The sequence below is a fragment of the Arachis duranensis genome, chromosome 7 (assembly GCF_000817695.3).
Source record: "Arachis duranensis cultivar V14167 chromosome 7, aradu.V14167.gnm2.J7QH, whole genome shotgun sequence".
Taxonomy (NCBI): domain Eukaryota; kingdom Viridiplantae; phylum Streptophyta; class Magnoliopsida; order Fabales; family Fabaceae; genus Arachis; species Arachis duranensis.
In genome coordinates this window covers 4,673,375-4,692,167 of record NC_029778.3, presented here as the reverse complement: position 1 = coordinate 4,692,167, position 18,793 = coordinate 4,673,375, and the positions used below count along the sequence as shown (strand labels likewise).

Here is an 18,793-nt window from a genome sequence, read left to right as displayed (position 1 = left end):
AAGTCGACACACACCGTTGAGTTATAGAGAACCAAATCAGGCGAGATGGGTTTCGTACCTTAGGCTACGTTTGGAAGCGTTTGGTGGAGAGATAGAGACGGAAAGATTGAGACCGAGAGACAGAGACTAAGAGACAGGGATTAAAATAAATCTAAGTATTCTGTTTGGTGCAAAATGGGAGACATAAATTGAAACAAGAATGAAACTCTAATTTAATTTGCATAAAGGGTAAAATTGGAATTAATTAGTTGAAATGAAAGTATTTTAAGTATAAAATGTTATTAAAGTTTTAGTCTTAATCTCTACAAATTTCAGTCCTCTGTGTCCCTACTTTTTGGAGGTACTGAAATACTGAAATTTTAGAGACAGAGACAGAAATTTTAGTACCAGTCTCTGAACTAACAAACACAATACTGAGTCTCAGTCTCTCCGTCTCTGTCTCAGTACCTCAAAACAAACACTATCTAAGATTTGAAGATCGAAAATTAAGTCTCTGTAATGTATTTGGTATAAAATGTATTATACTGAATTATGGCTAGTAGTATGCTTAGTTAAAGATAAATATAGAGATTGAAATGTAAATTTAAAATTTGAAAAGTTAAACGAGAGTATTTTTAAGAAAAAATATCATTAAAATTTCAGTCTATTCTCAAAAATTTCAGTTCATTTTGTCTCCACTTTATAGAAGTATTAAAGAGATTGAAATTTTATGTCTATCAATTAAATTTTTAGTTCTAATTTCTGATTACCAAATACAATACCGAATCTTAATTCTCCATCTCAGTTCTAGTCTTTAAAAGTAAACACTACCTTAGCTTCTTAAACTGTGAAATTGTACTATGAATTGCTTCAACGTGAGAAACAAAATGAATAGCAGAAAAAAACCATTTGGCTTATACAATACACTTTAATTTGAGCATTGTGAAGATAGTTGGACCTACTGGCAATGGAATATGGGTACAATTTAACATAAAAGTCAATCAATAAACTAACTTGACATAAAGAAATTAAACTTTAGAAGGATTCTAATGAAAGCACAAGATTTGGTTCAAGTAGTGTATATAAATTTAGTGCACATGCATGTTCGGCAAAAGCTAATTTTGATTCTCCTCCCTCAAAGATTGAGACAACTAAGTTTTATATATAAAGCAAATTAAATCAAGATGCTGGAGTAAGGGTCCTCCATCGAATGTTCTTTGCTTTCTAGCCTTGTTTTTAATTAATTATATATATGTAAAATATTATTAGTGTGCATGCATATTGTTATTATAAAGAATATTGTTTAATTGATCTAATGGACACAATTATTAAGACTTTCCGCACCAATAATTATTATATTATTCATTTTCAATTCATTCTTTTCCATTTGTGTTCTATAAGAAAGTCTTTTGTTCGAGTCACGCAAGTAGAGATTCCGTATTGTAACAATTCTTAATTAGTTTCCATGTAAATAATTGTATAATGTTAATTAATGTATAGAGTTTAAAAAGAATTAAGTGTAATTGTGATGATTCGCTTTGGTGCACAAAAATACTATTAAAAAAAATAATTTGGAGGTGTTGATAGATGGTGCAAAAAGCTTGTTTCATATATACACACTAAAAATCAGCTACAATATATTTGTGTATATATATATAATATTTTTAATGTGTATTTTGTTTTAATTTTAGTAGCTGATCTTATAATGTACATCATCTAATATGGTCCTTTAAACCCTAAGTCCTAGATAATAATGTCAACATTTTTTGATATTTGGTTGAAGACTTGAAGCTCTTAACCACAAAGGAGTGAAGATTCATAACACAAAGTGCTTAAAAAGTAACAACCAGACAAAAATTAAACAAAGAAAAGCAAAAATGCAAAAAAAAAAATCTCATCATATGACCCTTTAATATTGCCATCAAGATGAAATTAGAGTAATGATTCTAAACTTGAATAATGTCATCAAGTACGGTTATTGAAATTTTTATTTTTATTTTTTTGTAAGAGAGAATGAACTGGGTTGATAAGGTGAGTGTTTTGGATGTCAAAGGCATAATGTATGCATCAAATTATTGGCTGGTAACATTTAAATGAAGCTTAAATCTATGACGAATTAGTTCTTGACTTATTAAGTTGAAAGATGTCGTGAGAAAATCGTAAAAACCCGTAAAAAAAATGCATATTACAAGTGATGAGTTGCAACAAAATTAACAAAATTGTGCACAAATTGAATCAAGGAAATAATATAAATATCAAACTCAAATAATTATGAAAACTCAAAGAGTTAATGAATATAAATATTTCTCTTAACCTTGAACTTCAGTGCATTTATTAAATCATAGATTTGAGACCTTCACCATTGACTCTGCTATGGCTTATTTTGCATTTAACCTAAAGGATTTTAAAATAGAAAAACTAACTAGAATGTGTTACCAAACATTAGGCTGCAAAAACCTAACAATTGGAGAGTTCTTTTCGAACTTGTCGACCGACGAATATAAGAGAAACTCCGACGATCAAGTCAATAAACATAATAAAAGGTACATAAAAATCTAAGAAGAAAATAATCTTAAATACAAATACATATATGCTTTAAACATGGATGAACAAATAATCCTATCGAATAAAACATGGCATAGCTACAGAAAAAGTAAAATAACATTTATAGTAGGGAAAAAAAAAGTGAAGTTAAATATGAATGCAATATCTTTCACTATTTTGATCACCTAAACACCCATACAACTTTATAAAATTTGGAAGTTGGTTCCACACAGGCTATGATTCTAATTTCTATGTCTATCAATATTTTTGTTTGTGGAAATAGTAGTTTTGCATGAATAAGGTATTACTACTTTCTATTTCAATCAAAAGCATCTATAAGTGCCTCCAATATATTTAGTGACATAATTGTGTGCATTTTTTTTATTTGTTTAAAAAAAGTTTTAAATTTTTCACACTAATAAACTCATTATAGCAAAGATTCTTAATTCAAACTTTTTAAGCATATACAATATAAAAAATAAAAAAGTATTTATATATTATACCTCTAAAGCAACCTCATACCAATAGTGAAAATCAGTCATCAATCAACTATTATATATTTATGTATAAATATATACATTATTTAAGTTATTTCTAATAATATATATTTTATACAAATAATTAATTTAATAGTTAATTATTTTTGCACACAACATGATTTTTTTTTTAACAAAAAATTGTAAAAACGTTGCTAGCTAGTAGCATTGTCAATCATATAATAACCAAACATTCTTGTATTGTGCCCTCTATCATTATATACATTCCCAAAAAAATTTATTTAATTCACATCCCTATATTCCTACCCTACCACTTTCATTAACTAATTATTGGTTCTTGACAGTACAAGACCCATTCCCCTACAAGTCTATAACCCTCTTTTATTATTCTTTCCAATATTGTAAGTATATTTTAATTTTCTCCAAAAATTAAAACATCATATGCCATGTTTATATGATGACTTCTTCAAAAAGAAAGTTTGTCTCCCATTAACAAAATTCAAACTCTTCCACTTGTTTTTCTTCTTTGTACAAGTTAGTGGCATGGAGATTGATGCCATGTGAACATTTGGTAATGGAATTTAAGGGACAAAGAAAAAATTAGCTAGGAAAATAGCTCTATTGTTTTTAGGTAACTATCTACCCCTATTATTATATAATTTTCTAGGGTACCTTATATGGAGGAAATGACACTATGCCCGGATATGATAGCACATGGCCATTTGAGGAATACAAATATATAGCTTTGGAAAATGGTGAAAACTTTTGATTTTGATGTTGAAACAAACCTGTTATATTTTATTTTTTGTGGACAATGGACCTAATAATGCTCACAAGACATTCATTAAGATGGTTGATACTGCTGAAATGATAAGCAAATTTTGTTCAAAACAGATATCATGTCAATGATGAATTCTCTTACAATGGTACAGACTTGGAATGATATAACCATTGGAAAATGTTGCTACCTTATGATTTTATTTGTATAGTCCATTGAATATTGATTGTTTTATAATGTGGAAAACGACATAATTAAAGAGAGAGAGGGTTTTCATCCGTATTCCCCAACCTGACAGATTAAACACCTTAGAGTTTGTTGAAAAATCTTGGTGCTTCAAATTTTATTAGTTATGTGGATACCGTAAAAAACAAAAAAAAAATGGATGGTGTAATTTATGCACAACAGGCAACCTATAAAACACAGGGAAGGCAAGACCTTAAAATATCTTCAACAATTCAGAGTTTAAAGGTAAGCTTGATCCCAAAAAATAACTGATTTAAGTTTCATAAACTAGTACCAAACCTTTGTCTATGACCATTCCTAAGTGTTCATATTAGTTCTTAGAATTCTGCTGAGTACCCTAATCAGAGGCTTTGTATATATACATCCTAATTCTTATGTAAATAATTATATCTCACTCAGCAATCTCTTTTGCAAGTGTACACAACACATAAATCTCCAGAGCCCTTGCTCTAAAAGCTTTGATACAATCACTATAAACATTGCTAAACATTAATAGAAAAATCAGAGTTTCAAACAATGCAATGGAATCCACGGCAGAAATTTGCATGCATACACAAGAAAATACATCTGAATTTTCAAATAGAAAAAGTAAAACAATTTGAACCAGAAATTATAATAACCAACAACATACTTGCAAAATGCTAACACCAAAGCAAATTAATTAATGACATGAAATTCACGTGTAAATTAATTAATTGAAATCAATTAATCAAATCTCAAAAATGGAGTGTACCCACCAGTGAGACAAGCACCACCACCATTATTAAACCAACCATGTGTTGTTTGTAATATATTGTTCTTCCATCAAACAACAAAAAACACCAAAGTACAATGGAAGGGCCTCAATTGCATACACAAGCATACGATCCAATCATTTCACAAATTGTAGAATAAAACAAACGAAGGAGTTGAAACAATCACAGTTTATTTTTTTATCATATGAACCCAAAATAACCTCTGTCCCACACACATTATCAGTTATCTCCATGATAAAAATATTATTTGATCTATAGCAGAAAACAACACAATTCAGTTTCCTATGCAACACTACTAATATTTACCTGTACAAAAGAAACATGATAATTGATAATCCAAACAATGTACATGTATTGTAATAAAGACTACTTTATGGTTGACATGATAGGTAGTGTGGGACAGTTCAACACTAATTATATGAGACAACAATTCTGACAAATTCCCCCGGGAAAAAAGGCTAAAATATAGTAACAAAGGATAAAGACACAACTTCTAACATTTTTCTAAATCAACATCTTAGAATGAGTATTCAAACAAGAGATAGAAATAAGATAAACATTTTCCTAACGAATTTTGTCTTAGGGTAAACATTTTGATTCTGTCTTGAGAATGGTACTAACAACAATAACAAAGTCTTAACCCGTTTGTTGGAATCGCCTATATGGATCAAACATATCATGTATCTTGTTTACCGTGAGACTCTTTACACGGAGATTTCTTTGAGACAATACTAATCCAAACAATAACATACTAAAAAATAACATGCATAAGTAATCCAAAGCAATGGTTACTTGTATGTATACCAAATACAAGACAAGCAAAAGGAAGCAGAAATAGACAAAACCGTATAGCAATTAATTACACAATTGCAACAAAAGTATATTTTTAAAATAAAAAGGGATGTTCAGACAAAGGAATGGGGTTGGCATGTGCAGGAAAAGATGACAAAAAACATGCAATGGATTGAGACCAATATCCCATCAATATTTGTTTAAGTATTATGGTCAGAAATGGCAACCAAGAATCTAGCCAAAAATTAATAAGTGACACGCATAATCTGCAGTGTCCTCGGAAATAAACAATATCAAAAGGCTGATTAGCCAATCCACCAATACATGATCCTGATGATATGATGAAATAATGAACATGTATACCAATACCAAGCAACATCTATGATAATCAACATACACAAAAACACACGAAAACTTATAATTATATACATAGTTTACAAAAAAGTAGTGGTATTAATTTAAATGTGGTATTATGGCCATATTTCTAAAAGAAAGCAGCACACACATTGCTGGTTAAAGCAAAGCATCATGAAACACAACTAATGCAGCAAAAGAGGCATGAATCAGAGAGAAGAAAAAAAAATCAAATCATGGCCCTCGCAAGCAAGATGAATGGTTATATGTCTAGAAATAATACACACTAACCCTTTTTAAATAATGAAGAAATAGTTGACAGTAGAAAGAGGCAAAGGACATCACAGCTTAGAAAACTATTCAAAAACTTGTTTATTTTGCGTTTTCATTTTCTATTTTTAGAATTTTGTACTGGAAAAAGAACTGTTAAAACAAAAACAAAAAATCTCACTTTCTATTTTCACCACTTGTTTTCATTTTTTTCTTAATATTTTTTTTTCACAAAATACTAAAAAACAAAATAAAAAAAAAAATAAACATGCAAATCAAACACCCTAAAAACCTGTTAAAATAGTATGTAATCACATACTTGAAAAGAAAAACTAGACATTCCTAGTTGTATTAATATAAAATATAACACTAATCTTGAATACATGTAATATCACTTAATACCAAAAGATATCTTCATCAATGTAATGTTAGATAGTACACATTAGAAGATTTAAATAGAGATGAAGATGAAGAGTAAAACTGTGTGAATCAAATAAAGAAACAAGTTAAGGGTACACGGTGTCTTGATGAATGCAGAAACTTTTGCAGGTTGCTTACGGATCAGAGATAGATGTGAAGACCCTATAAACTATAGACCCCGAAAACGACAGCCATATATGATGGTGACGTTACAACTACTTCTCATGCTCTAAGTCTAAAGCACTACCCAACTATTAGTAAAACTAAAACCCCTACATCAAATAGTAGTAGAACTCTATAAACTTTTTAAATAATTCAATACTATATGCTATATATTATTGCTAAGGTCACAATATAATAATATATTATTAGAATAATATACAGAGAAGAGAACAATGAACATGGTAAAGATATTAATTAGTGCATTCTGCTGGAAGAAGAAATAAACAATAAGCATAAAATACTATGATTTAAGACTTCATCATTGTCACATGCATTTATTTAACATTGTAGATAATAATATATGGTTATGGGTATTACACACTGTAGATTTCACCTATGACAAAACTAAGAAAAACAAAAGCAAATAATAAATATAGTAAAGTAAAAAAAAACAAAGGCCCTATTAATTAGTTTCAGAAAGGAGTAAAATAATGTTATGATGATAATGATAATTCAAGATTGAATAACTAGTAGTAGAGACTAGTTAAAACAAGATTAATCATCAATGCTCCTTTTATTTATTTATTTATTTATTTGGTTCCTACTTTCAGGTTAATTTGGTACATCAACCATATATCTTTTAAGACATAGATCATCTCATGAAATGACAAATTAAAAGGGTGAAGAGAGAAAGAATAGAAACCAAAATAACTAAAAGTGGAAGAAGATGATGATGCAAGAAAGAGTGACATAGGTGGAAAGAAAAAAGGGAGATTAAAAAAAAAATACAAAGCCTACAAAGAAAGAAAGAAAAATCAATAGATCAGACTAATAATAATACCACCCAATCCCCAAACTCTTTCTTGAGAATAATATCTAATAAGCAAAAGAAGAAAGAGAATTGAATTAGAGACTACAATAAAATAAAGTTAAATTAAGCCCTTTTTTTAAGTGCCATATACTAATATTTTGCACTTAGAAATGAAAACAAAAAAGAAAGACACAACAAAGTTCATAATATATATAATCAATTTATTGGATTACCATAGGTTGAACCTCCCAGTAACCCCCCAACACCACCACCACCACCACCACCTGAAGCTGCATAAACATCAGAAGGATCAAGCATTGGGGAGGATGATGAAACCCCATTTCTACCACCACCGCCGCTGCCACCACCGCCGCCACCACCTAAATGGAGCTCAGAAAGATTAGGATACACATTATTATTACTATTATTGCTATCTCTATTACTATGATTCTGATGGCCTTGATCATAGAGAAAGCCTTTGAAGACACGGCCACCGATCTTCACAACGGCTTGATATGCATACTCATCTTGTTCATCGTCCACTGACGTGACTCTCACACACTTGAACACTGCTGGTGCTCTTATTTGACCAGGCAATTTCTCCTTGAAACTCGCATCTGCAATTTCAAACCATACTTCAACCTCAAACTTTCGTTCATCATAAACATACAAATAAAAAGTACTAATACTAACTTGACCCTAATGCTTTAGCATTTTTAGCACTGGTACGATCTCACCATAACAACAAAGGTATAAACAAAAAGCAGTTACTTCCACGAAGACGATTCGGCCAAACATGTCAACCATTAATGGTTCATACTTCACAGTATCAACTTCGTAATGTTTTCGTGGCAGTAAACACCGCAATAAAAAGTAGGTTATCATTGCATGAAGTTATGCATAGTTTGGTGTTCCAAATTCATGGTATTAGATCCCTAATATCTAACATAGTTGGGTTAATAATCCCGCCATGAAATTAAAAAGCGGAGGAAGGAAGAAGAGAAACCTTGATGGCTAGAAGAAGTGTCGAAGCTTCTAGGAGGAGTGGTGTTGGAAGTTGAAGTGTGAGAATTTGTTGTTGTCTGTGAAGAAATCAACCGAGGTTTCTTGGCGCCGGAAGTTGAACCGCTAGAACCGGCAACCGCAGCGGCCGTCGACGGAGTCGTGCCAGTGATGAGCTGGCGCTCCCTCCGGCGCGCAGCTGGAACCCACGTGCTCTTCACGTGAGTAGGGCAATCAAAACCCCTACTCTTGCAGCAAGTTCTGCACCTCCTATGTGCACAATCCTTCTTCGCTTGGTTCCCGCAATCTTGACACGTGGTTGTTCCACCGCCGCTGTTGGAAGCACCGCCATCGCCGCTGCCGCTTCCGCTGCCTCCACCGGGAACCAAATTGGCTCCGATATTGTGGTCTATAAAACCCTGCTTCTTCAGGTACTGATGATGATGCGGTTGTTGTTCCTGCCAGAATTGAATTCCGCCGCCGGTAGTACCTCCAGAGGCGGCGGTTCTGGCTCTTCCGGTGAGAATATTTTCCTGATCGAGACACGGCGTTGCGGTGAGGAGAGGGATGACACCGACTCCAACTCCAACGCCGAGTGCAGTTGCGGGATTGTTGGAGGAATTGTTGCTGAGATGGTGAAGATCGGAGGAGGACAAGACGGCATCGTTGTGGTGGTGGTGGTGGTGGTGGAAGGAGGAGGCCGGAGCGACGACGAAGACGTCGCGGAGTCCAACCATTCCTGGAGGCATGTCGGGAGGTGCGAGGCCGTAGTTGAGGGACCTGGAAGGCCACATTCCTTGAGGTGCGGCGGCGGTGGGTCCGGCGGTGGTAGGGGGTCCCGCATTGAAACCGAGAGAGAGGTCGTCGACGGGAGCAGCAACTCTGGCGGAGGAAGAAGGGGCTGACCAGTCTGCGAAGGCTCCAGAATCTGATGGCAACCTCCTTGTAGTAGCCACAACTGATAAGCCTCTCTCTCTTTCTCTCTTTATATTTATATATGCAGGTTACGTGTTTGTGTAAATGTCTGTGTGTGTGTGAATGGATATTGTTATTGTTATTGTTATTGTTATGGTTCTCCGGTAAGAGAAAGGAAGGAAGGAAGGAGGGGAAAGAGAGATGGAGGAACAAGGTTAGGTTCTGAATGTGCAGGTTCTTCTGTTGGTTCTGTTTGGGGTTCTGATGCTGCTGCTGCTTCTGCTTCTGCTTCTGCTGCAATTGTGGCTACTACTACTACTCTCACTTTGGCTTTTTTCAACTCTCAGCCAATTCAATTTTAATATATTTAATTCTAAAAGAGAGAGAAAATGCAATAACGACCTTTCTTTCCTTCTTTCTTACTCTGTCAACACAACACACCCACACCCTTTTTCTTTTCTTCTCTCTCTCTTTCTTAGCTCTTCAACTTCAGCTTCAACTTCATCATACCGTTACCATCACCATCAACACCCTCCTCCTTCTTCTTCTTCTTTGTATTTATTTATGTCTCCCTCTCAAAACTTTTCAGCTTTCACTCACACAAACACAAACAGCACACTTGAATCTCTCTCTCTCTCCAATTATAGGCGTAGGAGTAAAAGTAGAAGTCTAGATAGGTAGCAGAATAGGAAAATGAAGAAGAAGAGAGAAAAAAGAAGAGAACAAATAAGAGTGGTTGTTATTGGTGGTGTGTGTAGTGAAGAAGGGGAAGAAGGGCATAAAGAGTTTTGTTCTCTTGTTTTTGTAGTTTTATGGACTCTCTTTCTCTCAAGCCTCAAACACTCACATGGCGCCACTCATTACTTGTGGGCTCGGCGTGTGTAATTCACGACCGCGCGTCCTTCCTTCTCCACTCGTAATCAATATTCCTACTAACACTTGTAATCTAAAAATAATTACATTATATTTTTTATTATTTTTTATTTTTTATAAAATTTTGGGAATAAAAATTCAAATCTATAATGCATCAAAATAATTGTAATATTTTTTTAAATTAATTTGCTATCAAAAACAAAAATATAAAAAAAATTTAAGGTATCAAATTAAAAGTCATTACTCATTAGATGATATATTTTTTTGTGATTATTAGATAACAATTTAATAAAAAATATTTAATAATAAATAAAAAACTGATATATCAACAATTTTAATTTATGTTTACTAATATTTTTAACTAATAATTTAACACTATTTTTTAACAAATATTTTTAAATATTATTAATTAATTATTAATTAAAAATAATAAAATATACTAATTTCGTAATATTATTTAAAATAATCTCGTTTTAAACTAAGTTTAAAAAATGAGTACAGGGATAAATAAATTTTTAAAAATTTATATTTTAAATAAGTTACTCTTTTAAAAAAATATTAATAAATTTTTTTAAGAATAAATATACTATTTTTAAATTAATTTTTATGATTAAGATAAAAATTTTATTTTATACTAATTTTTTTATATTTATTATTCTGTAATATTTTATTAATATGTTTTTTTGAATTAATCTGTTTAAAAGGCAAATTGTCAAAAATTTATTTGTTATTTTATTTTTAAAAACTATTACAAAAAAAAAAACTAAAGTTTAAAAAGTTAGGGTTAAATGGATTAAATGTTTGAATAGCATGCATGGAAGGGTATAGTTAGGCGCGTGGGAAGAAACGCGGAGTGGCAGTGATGTAATTAGGGGGAATTGGATTTGAATGTGTTAAGTAGCATTCAGCTATATACTGCAGTCTATGATCGAAGGTGTCATCCATATCTTTTCCTCTTTTTCCTAAGATAGTAGAACTTCCAACCCATATCTATGAATTCTTCTCTTTAGATTGTCTTTGTCAGATCTCGTTTTGAACACATTAATCTTCCACTTCTGATCATCTCAGTTTTTCCTTTTCTTTTTCTTTTTCTTTTTTTCAATTTCTGTACTTCTCATTCTCTCATACTACTTTCTAACGTCTTCATTCTTAACCAATTTTCACACATTTGTTCAATGGTTTAATAGTTAAATTAATTTTTAAAAAAATAAATATTTTTTAAATTTGTTTGGTATAGTTTTATTAATTAAATTGATTTTTTAAAATTTACAAATTAATTATATTTGTTTTCACTAATAATTTTTGTCAAAAATTAATGTTGTAAAATATTAGTTGACAATATACATAATATCTAACATATTTAATTGGTGGGTGCGCAACACATCCATGTAACTATGTAACTAAGTTGGTCTAAACCCAAATAAAATCACGCGCATTAATGACGAGTGAAAACACGTGCTTTATGTTCTTCTTTTTCTCTTCCTCTGCGCTTCTTCTTTTTCTTCTTCTTTCAAATATATGCATACATTATCTTTTCTTCTCGCGTTTTCGTTCCTTTTCTTCTTCAACCTAATAAAATTCGTCATTTTTCTCTGTTCGCATTTTTCTTCTCTGCTCGCATTCTTTATTATTAATCTGCATTGAATTCAACGTAATAAGCTCCGTCGTTCTTCTTCTTCTTCATTTTCTTCTTCGATCTACACTTTTGAATGGAAACAATGAATAATTCAACTTTAAATCAGTTGAATGAGGTTATTACGTTGAGACAGTTAGGGAATGATTGCTGCATGCTATCACAATAATCTTAAACAATGAACAAAGTGAAAGGAGGCCACCGAACCGAACAACATTCATGTGGTGAATCAAAATCACAAAGGCCACCGAACCGAACAATGTTTATGTGGTGAATAAATGGTGATCAACTTTCAATCAACAAGAATAGTATTTCTCCTCCTCCTCCTTCTTTCAAATTCGCGCACATATGTTCTTCTTCTTCTTCTCCTTCTTCTTTTGTTATAATAATCACCAACAACACAAACATTTTGCTCGATTAAGTGGAGTTGCTCATTTTGATTCACTTGATTGTTAATATATTCAGTTGAGTCCTTGTGCATTCAGAAATATTTTTTTACTGATTGAATGTTTATCACATTTTAATGGATTATGTTTCGTTCACTGAGTACAATTAGGTGAACAGAAATGGTCAACACCACTGAACCGAACACCAATCATGTGGTGAATAAACATGATAAGTATTCAATCAATAAGAAAAATATTTCTGCATGCACAAGGACTCAACTGAACACATTAACAATCAAGTGAATCAAAATGAGCAACTCCACTTAACCGAGCAAAATGTTGGTGTTGTTGGTGATGATTATAACAAAAGAAGAAGAATCTGCGTGTGCGAAGAAGAAGAAAAACCTACGTGCGCGAATTTGAAAGAATAAGGAGGACGAGGAAGAGGAGGAGAAATACTATTCTTGTTAATTGAAAGTTGATCACCATTTATTCACCACATGAACATTGTTCAGTTCAGTGCCTTTATGATTTTGATTCACCAGATGATGTTATTTGGTTCGGTGGCCTCCTTTTACTTTGTTTAGTATTTAAGATTATTGTGATAGCATGCAGCAATCATTTCCTAACTGTCTCAATGTAATAACCTCATTCAACTGATTAGAAGTTGATTCATTCATTGTTTCAATTCAGAAGTCCAGATTGAAGAAGAAAACAAATAAGAAGAAGAACCACGAAACTAATTAGGTTGAAATCAATCCAGATCCATAACGAAGAACGCGAGTAGAGAAGAAAAAGAAGAACAAAAAAACAAATGCGGGTAGAGGAGAACGGCAAAGCCTATAACGCAAGCATCGAAGAAGGTTTAGGTTGCAACAAAAAATTTACGTTGAGTAAAGATCATAGAAAGTTTACGTTATATGTAACGCGTGGATCACAAACGATTTGGAGATTTGAGGAGGCGTGTATAGCCAAAAAGACTTGGATATCTTCTATGTATTTTTTACATAGATGTAGAATTTTTCTCTTTAATTGGATATTGACTAAGTATGTATATAAAAATCTATCAATTAACATTTCACAACATTAATTTTTTATAAAAATTATTAATGGAATGACTGAAAGACAAATATAATTAAATTTTAATATTTAATGGACCAATTTAATTAAAAAAATCTCTCAAAAATAAATTTAAAAAATATCTTATCTTTTAGAGATTAATCTGATTAATAATTTTTTGTTGTTTCAAATTTTATATTTGATATATTTTAATTCAACTATTTCGTTTCTTTTTTATCTTGGATTTACATTTAATTAACATATTAATTACTATATGATGATAAAGTTAGCCCTTTAAAAGAAGAATTCAACCAAGTTTCTCTTGGAATGTATTTGATGAGCATTTTGTCTTTAATTGTTAAGTATAAAATTATCATATTTAAACTCATTTCTAATTAATAGGTCTAATTTTATATTTTAATTTTTTAATAATGCTATATAAAAAGAATTTAGTTAATATATGTTTTTAGAATACATGATAAACTTATTATTAATAGAAGAATTTTATTAAAAATATAAAAAATTTATTCAAATTTTAAATGTATTTGTTTTGCCTTCAATAAATAAAAATATTTAAAATTTTTTACTAATGATAAGTTTATTATATGCTCTTAGAGGACATATTAACTAGACTCTATAGAAAATTAGTAATTGAAAATTTAATAATGTAATTAATTATTGTTCTTAAAATGAGATTTTAACATTATCTATTTAAATATTGGATATAATTATTTATGCAATATATATAATATCCTTAAGCATATATCAGTATAGAAGTCTTATGGGGAAAAAAAAAGAGAGGGTATAAATCGAAGTAGTGAACTAATAAAATGTATAAGATATGGTATTTTATTATTTAATTTAATTTCTTCCTCGCGCATGTGAAGAAAGTGATTGCTGCGACGATGACTTCGAGTTGAGTCACCACCTCTATAACAAAAATAATTAAATAAAAAAAAAACAACATGTGAATTTATAATAGTCACTTTTTTGTTTTAAATAGAATTTATAATAGTCAATTTGGCAATAACGTTTGTGAACGATTTGGTGATTTACTTGTTTTACTCAAACCTATATGCAATTCAATGTTTACAAGTCTCGTCTTATTTCATGGAATTTAACAGAAGACATCAGCCTAAGTACCTAACACTTTTAATTATTTGTAATAAAGTAAAAACATGGGCTGGATTTTTTTTTAATGGTGGAATAATATATATATATATGATTGGCAATTCATATTCTAGTGGCGGTCTGTTCGAGTAGATTAGGTTACTCGATCCGCTGCGAGTAGGGTAGGGTATGGTCCGGGTATTTTTGCAGGTAGGATAGAATACGGATTTAGGATGTACTCAACCCTACTCTACCCGCACTTTCTATATAACACATATTTTTAAAAAATTAGGTATAGAGTGAAGGAAGTGAAAATTGAACCCATAACCTCTTTATGTAATGACTTACAATAAAGGAACAACTACTAAACTAGTTAGTTAATTTAGTAATTTAGAGTATTAATTTTTTATTTTTTATATTAATAATACGTATAAAATTTAAAATGATTGAATATTATATTTACTTTGAAAAAATTTGATATTTCTGTGGGTATGATAAGATAGGGTAGGGTTTAAAATTTTAAGGTGCATATAAGGTTAGGATTAAGAGATTTTCAATTCACAGATAGAATATAATAGAATTTTAATAAAATTTTTAACCCACAAATAAAATTAGAGTAAGATCCAAATTCTATCTTATTCATTGTCAGCCCTATATATATAGTCATGTATTATACAAAATCTATTCAATTAGTCTCGATCTTATCTCAACATATGGGAAATTAGAACCTCATTTGGTTCTTGCCTTGAAAGCTTAATTCATAGAAGACGATAGCCAAATAATACTTATCGTAACTGAAATCTTATATGATTATATTATATTATTGTATATGCATTTCAATGTGTCGCTATAAGAACGAATAAGGTCATGCATAATGCTGAAATTAAACCACTCAAATAATCTGATACACATTTATGGTTTTGAAACATCTTCAAAAAGCGATGTAATTCAAGTAATAAGTTTAATTCCGTGGAAGATGTTTGGTAATCAAAATTTATCTTGTTTAATATTTATTAGTTATTATAACAATTAATAAATATTAAATAAAATATTTTTTTGTTTTTTAGTATTATCGAATTCAACTGTACCAATTATTATCTGACAATATTTAATTAATATGAATTTTAATGTTATTTATATATTAAAATTATTAAAATTAGTCACTATGTATTTATGTATAAATATGTATATAATTTAATTTATTTTTAATATATATTTATTCTAGTATTTAATTTTAATAACTAATTTTAGTATATATCTAATAACAAAATTAAAAGAGTACATAAACAATATGCAAAGATAAAGAATGTTTTGTTATGTATTTTTTGATTAATTGAATTATAAAAGTAAAACTATATATATAGTATTGTTTACGAAAGATAAAAGCAAGGATAAGATAAAGAGGTAACATAAAGATAAGATAAGATGATAAAGGCTAAAATTAAAACTGAATCTATGTATTCTGTTGGGCTGAATTTGTGGACCGTGAGTCTTCTTTATTATTGTCATGGGCTAAAGTAGAAGAATGGTTTAATATGCCCTCGCAAGCTAGCTGGAGGATGAAAGATATCGAGAACTCCAAGCCTATTGAGATTAAGATGGAAGGGTTGAGGAGACAAAGGTTTTGTGAAGATATCAGCTAATAGAAGGAATGGGAAGAAGTTTCATCACTCCAGTTTAAGTTTTTTGTCGAACCAAGTGACAACCGACCTCTAAATGTTTGGTCCGTTCATGAAAAACTGGATTAGCAGCAATAAAAAGAGCACTTTGATTATCACAATATAAAACTGGTGGGCGGATGGGAGAGATGCGTAAAAATTGTAACAGATTTAGTATCCATTGAAGTTCTCAAGTTGTGTTGGCAAGTGCACGATATTCCGCTTCAGTGGATGAGCGGGCAACGGTGGCTTGTTTCTTGGTCTTCGAATAGACTAAAAAGTTGCCTAAGAAGTAACAATAGCCTGTTAAAGATCGCCGAGTGTCAGGACATCCGCCCCAATCAGAGTCACTGAAGTCGAGAAGCTGAATTTCACGGAGTATCAAAGTTGAACGCCAATGAGAAAGCCCTTACTGGGCGTCCAACGCCCCAAGAGGGGAGCATTGCCTGCGTTGACTGTCAGCCAGGGAGCAGCCCCTGGACGTTCAAACGCCAATGCAGAGAAGCAAGGAATTTGAATTTTCTAGCCTCTCAGGACCAGTAGGTCCCACAGAAGCTCCATCTATCCCACCTTCTTCTTCCTCATTGATCATATTTGTTCGAGGACGAGCAAAACTCTTAAGTTTGGTGTTGCAAAAGTCTTGCTTTGTGACTTCTACCACTCTTAAGTACAGAAGAAAAGGAGGGAGCAAACCAAAAAGTATGCACATGAGCCTGTGTAGCAGCCTTAATAAAGACAAAGGACTGACATTGAAGAGATCAAGCACTACATTGAATCTTCAAGGAGGAGCACTAGCCACCATCATTCAGGTGGATTCGTTCTCTTTTACTCATTTTTTGTTATTTTTCTATTTTTTGTCTGTTTATTTATCTGTTCTCTTGTTCTAATTGCATGATCATTTGCATTGATGTCTTTAAGTTGTAAAATATTCCATATATCTCTCTCCTTACTTAAATGAACATTTTTATTGAAAAGAACGGAGAGATGCATGAATTTCAAGTTTAAAATAAGATTAGTTTAATTATGTTGATGTGGTGTCATTTGCTTTTGTTTTCTGAATGTATGATTAAACAGTGCAGATTTGAAGTTGTGATTTTAGAATGTTGGCTCTTGAAAGAATAAGGAAAAAAGAAAGTATTATTGATAATCTGACTAATCTAAAAATAGATTCTTGAAGTAGGAAAAAGCAGCAAAAAGAAAAGGAAAAAACTTACATGCGAAAAAAATAAAAAAAGGTGGCGAAAAATAAAAAGAAAAAAATTAGAAAAAGCAAGCAGAAAAAGCCATTAGCTTATTAAACTAAAAGGCAAGAGCAAAAAGCCAGTAACCCTTTAAAACAAAAGGCAATGTTGCATGAAAGGGCCGAAGGCTTTGAGTATCAGTGGTTAGGAGGGCTCAAAGGAATAAAATCCTCGTCTAAGTGGCTAAACCAAGCTGTCCCTAATCTGGGGACTCTAGCAAAGCTGAGTCACAATCTGAAAAGGTTCACCCAGTTAAAGTGTCTGTGGCATGAATGTATCCGGTGGTAATACTGAAAAACAGAGTGTTTAGGGTCACGGCCAAGACTCAGAAAGCTGTGTTCAAGAATCAAAATAAGCTTAATTAGGAGAGTCAATGATGTTATCTGGATTCTAAGTTCGTAAGGATGCCAACATCTCTGAGTTTCAATAGATATTGAGATGCCAAAACTATTCAGAAGCAAAAAAATTACTAAGTCCCGCTCATCTGATTTTAACTAAGTTTCATTTGAAACTTAGAAATTTATTATATCTTAATTTTCTTTTTATCCTACTGTGTTTTTAGTTGATTGGGGACAAGCAGCAGTTTAAGTTTGGTGTTGTGATAAGCAGATATTTTATACGCTTTTTGGCATCACTTTTATAGTTTTTAGTAATTTTTATTTAGTTTTTATAGGTTTTAGTGTTAAATCTCCCTCAAAAAACTCCCTCCCTTGTTCCTTCTCTTCCAAACGTCGCCGCTAACGTCACCGTTCCCTCAAACCCTAACGTCCCTCCCTGAATGGCCTCTTGCGATGACGATGACGACGAATTCTCTCTCCTCTACCAACCCACCCTATGCGCCACCGTCCCACCGCCACAACTACTCCACGGCCGTCGCTGCCGCCACAACCGCCGTACAACATAAACCTGTCTTCGACACCGATGCTGAGGATTATAGCAATCCCTTCGACGAAGATAACACCACCACCACCCACGCCACGCCAACGCCAACACCACCGAGAAGAGAAAAGATCCAGACGAGATCGGCAACAACAATAATCAATCAGATTGATAAACGATTCCAATTGTAGGATTGAGTAATTATTGATAGATTATTCACTAATTTATAATCTTAATATTAAAGAAAAGATAAGATTAGAGTATCTAAATCAAAATAAAAACTTAAAAATTGAAGATAGAATTTTAAAGATAAGATAGATGAATAATAAAATAATAATTTATAATCACGATCAAAAAAACTTAGAGAAACGTAACATATAACACATTGCACAATTCATTCCATTGGATAACACAACCAATCGATTGAAT

General features: G+C 31.7%; 1 protein-coding gene across 1 annotated transcript; it reads right to left on the bottom strand.

Moving 5' to 3' along the window:
• Positions 1-7,493: 7,493 nt before the first annotated feature.
• LOC107496619 (protein LATERAL ROOT PRIMORDIUM 1) lies at positions 7,494-10,328 on the bottom strand. Its single transcript, XM_016117919.3, has 2 exons — positions 8,615-10,328; positions 7,494-8,225 (listed from the first exon to the last, which is right to left on the bottom strand). The coding sequence occupies exons 1-2, from the start codon at positions 9,402-9,404 to the stop codon at positions 7,825-7,827; spliced, it is 1,191 nt and encodes a 396-aa protein (XP_015973405.2). The 5' UTR covers positions 9,405-10,328; the 3' UTR covers positions 7,494-7,824.
• Between the last annotated feature and the right edge of the window lie 8,465 nt (positions 10,329-18,793).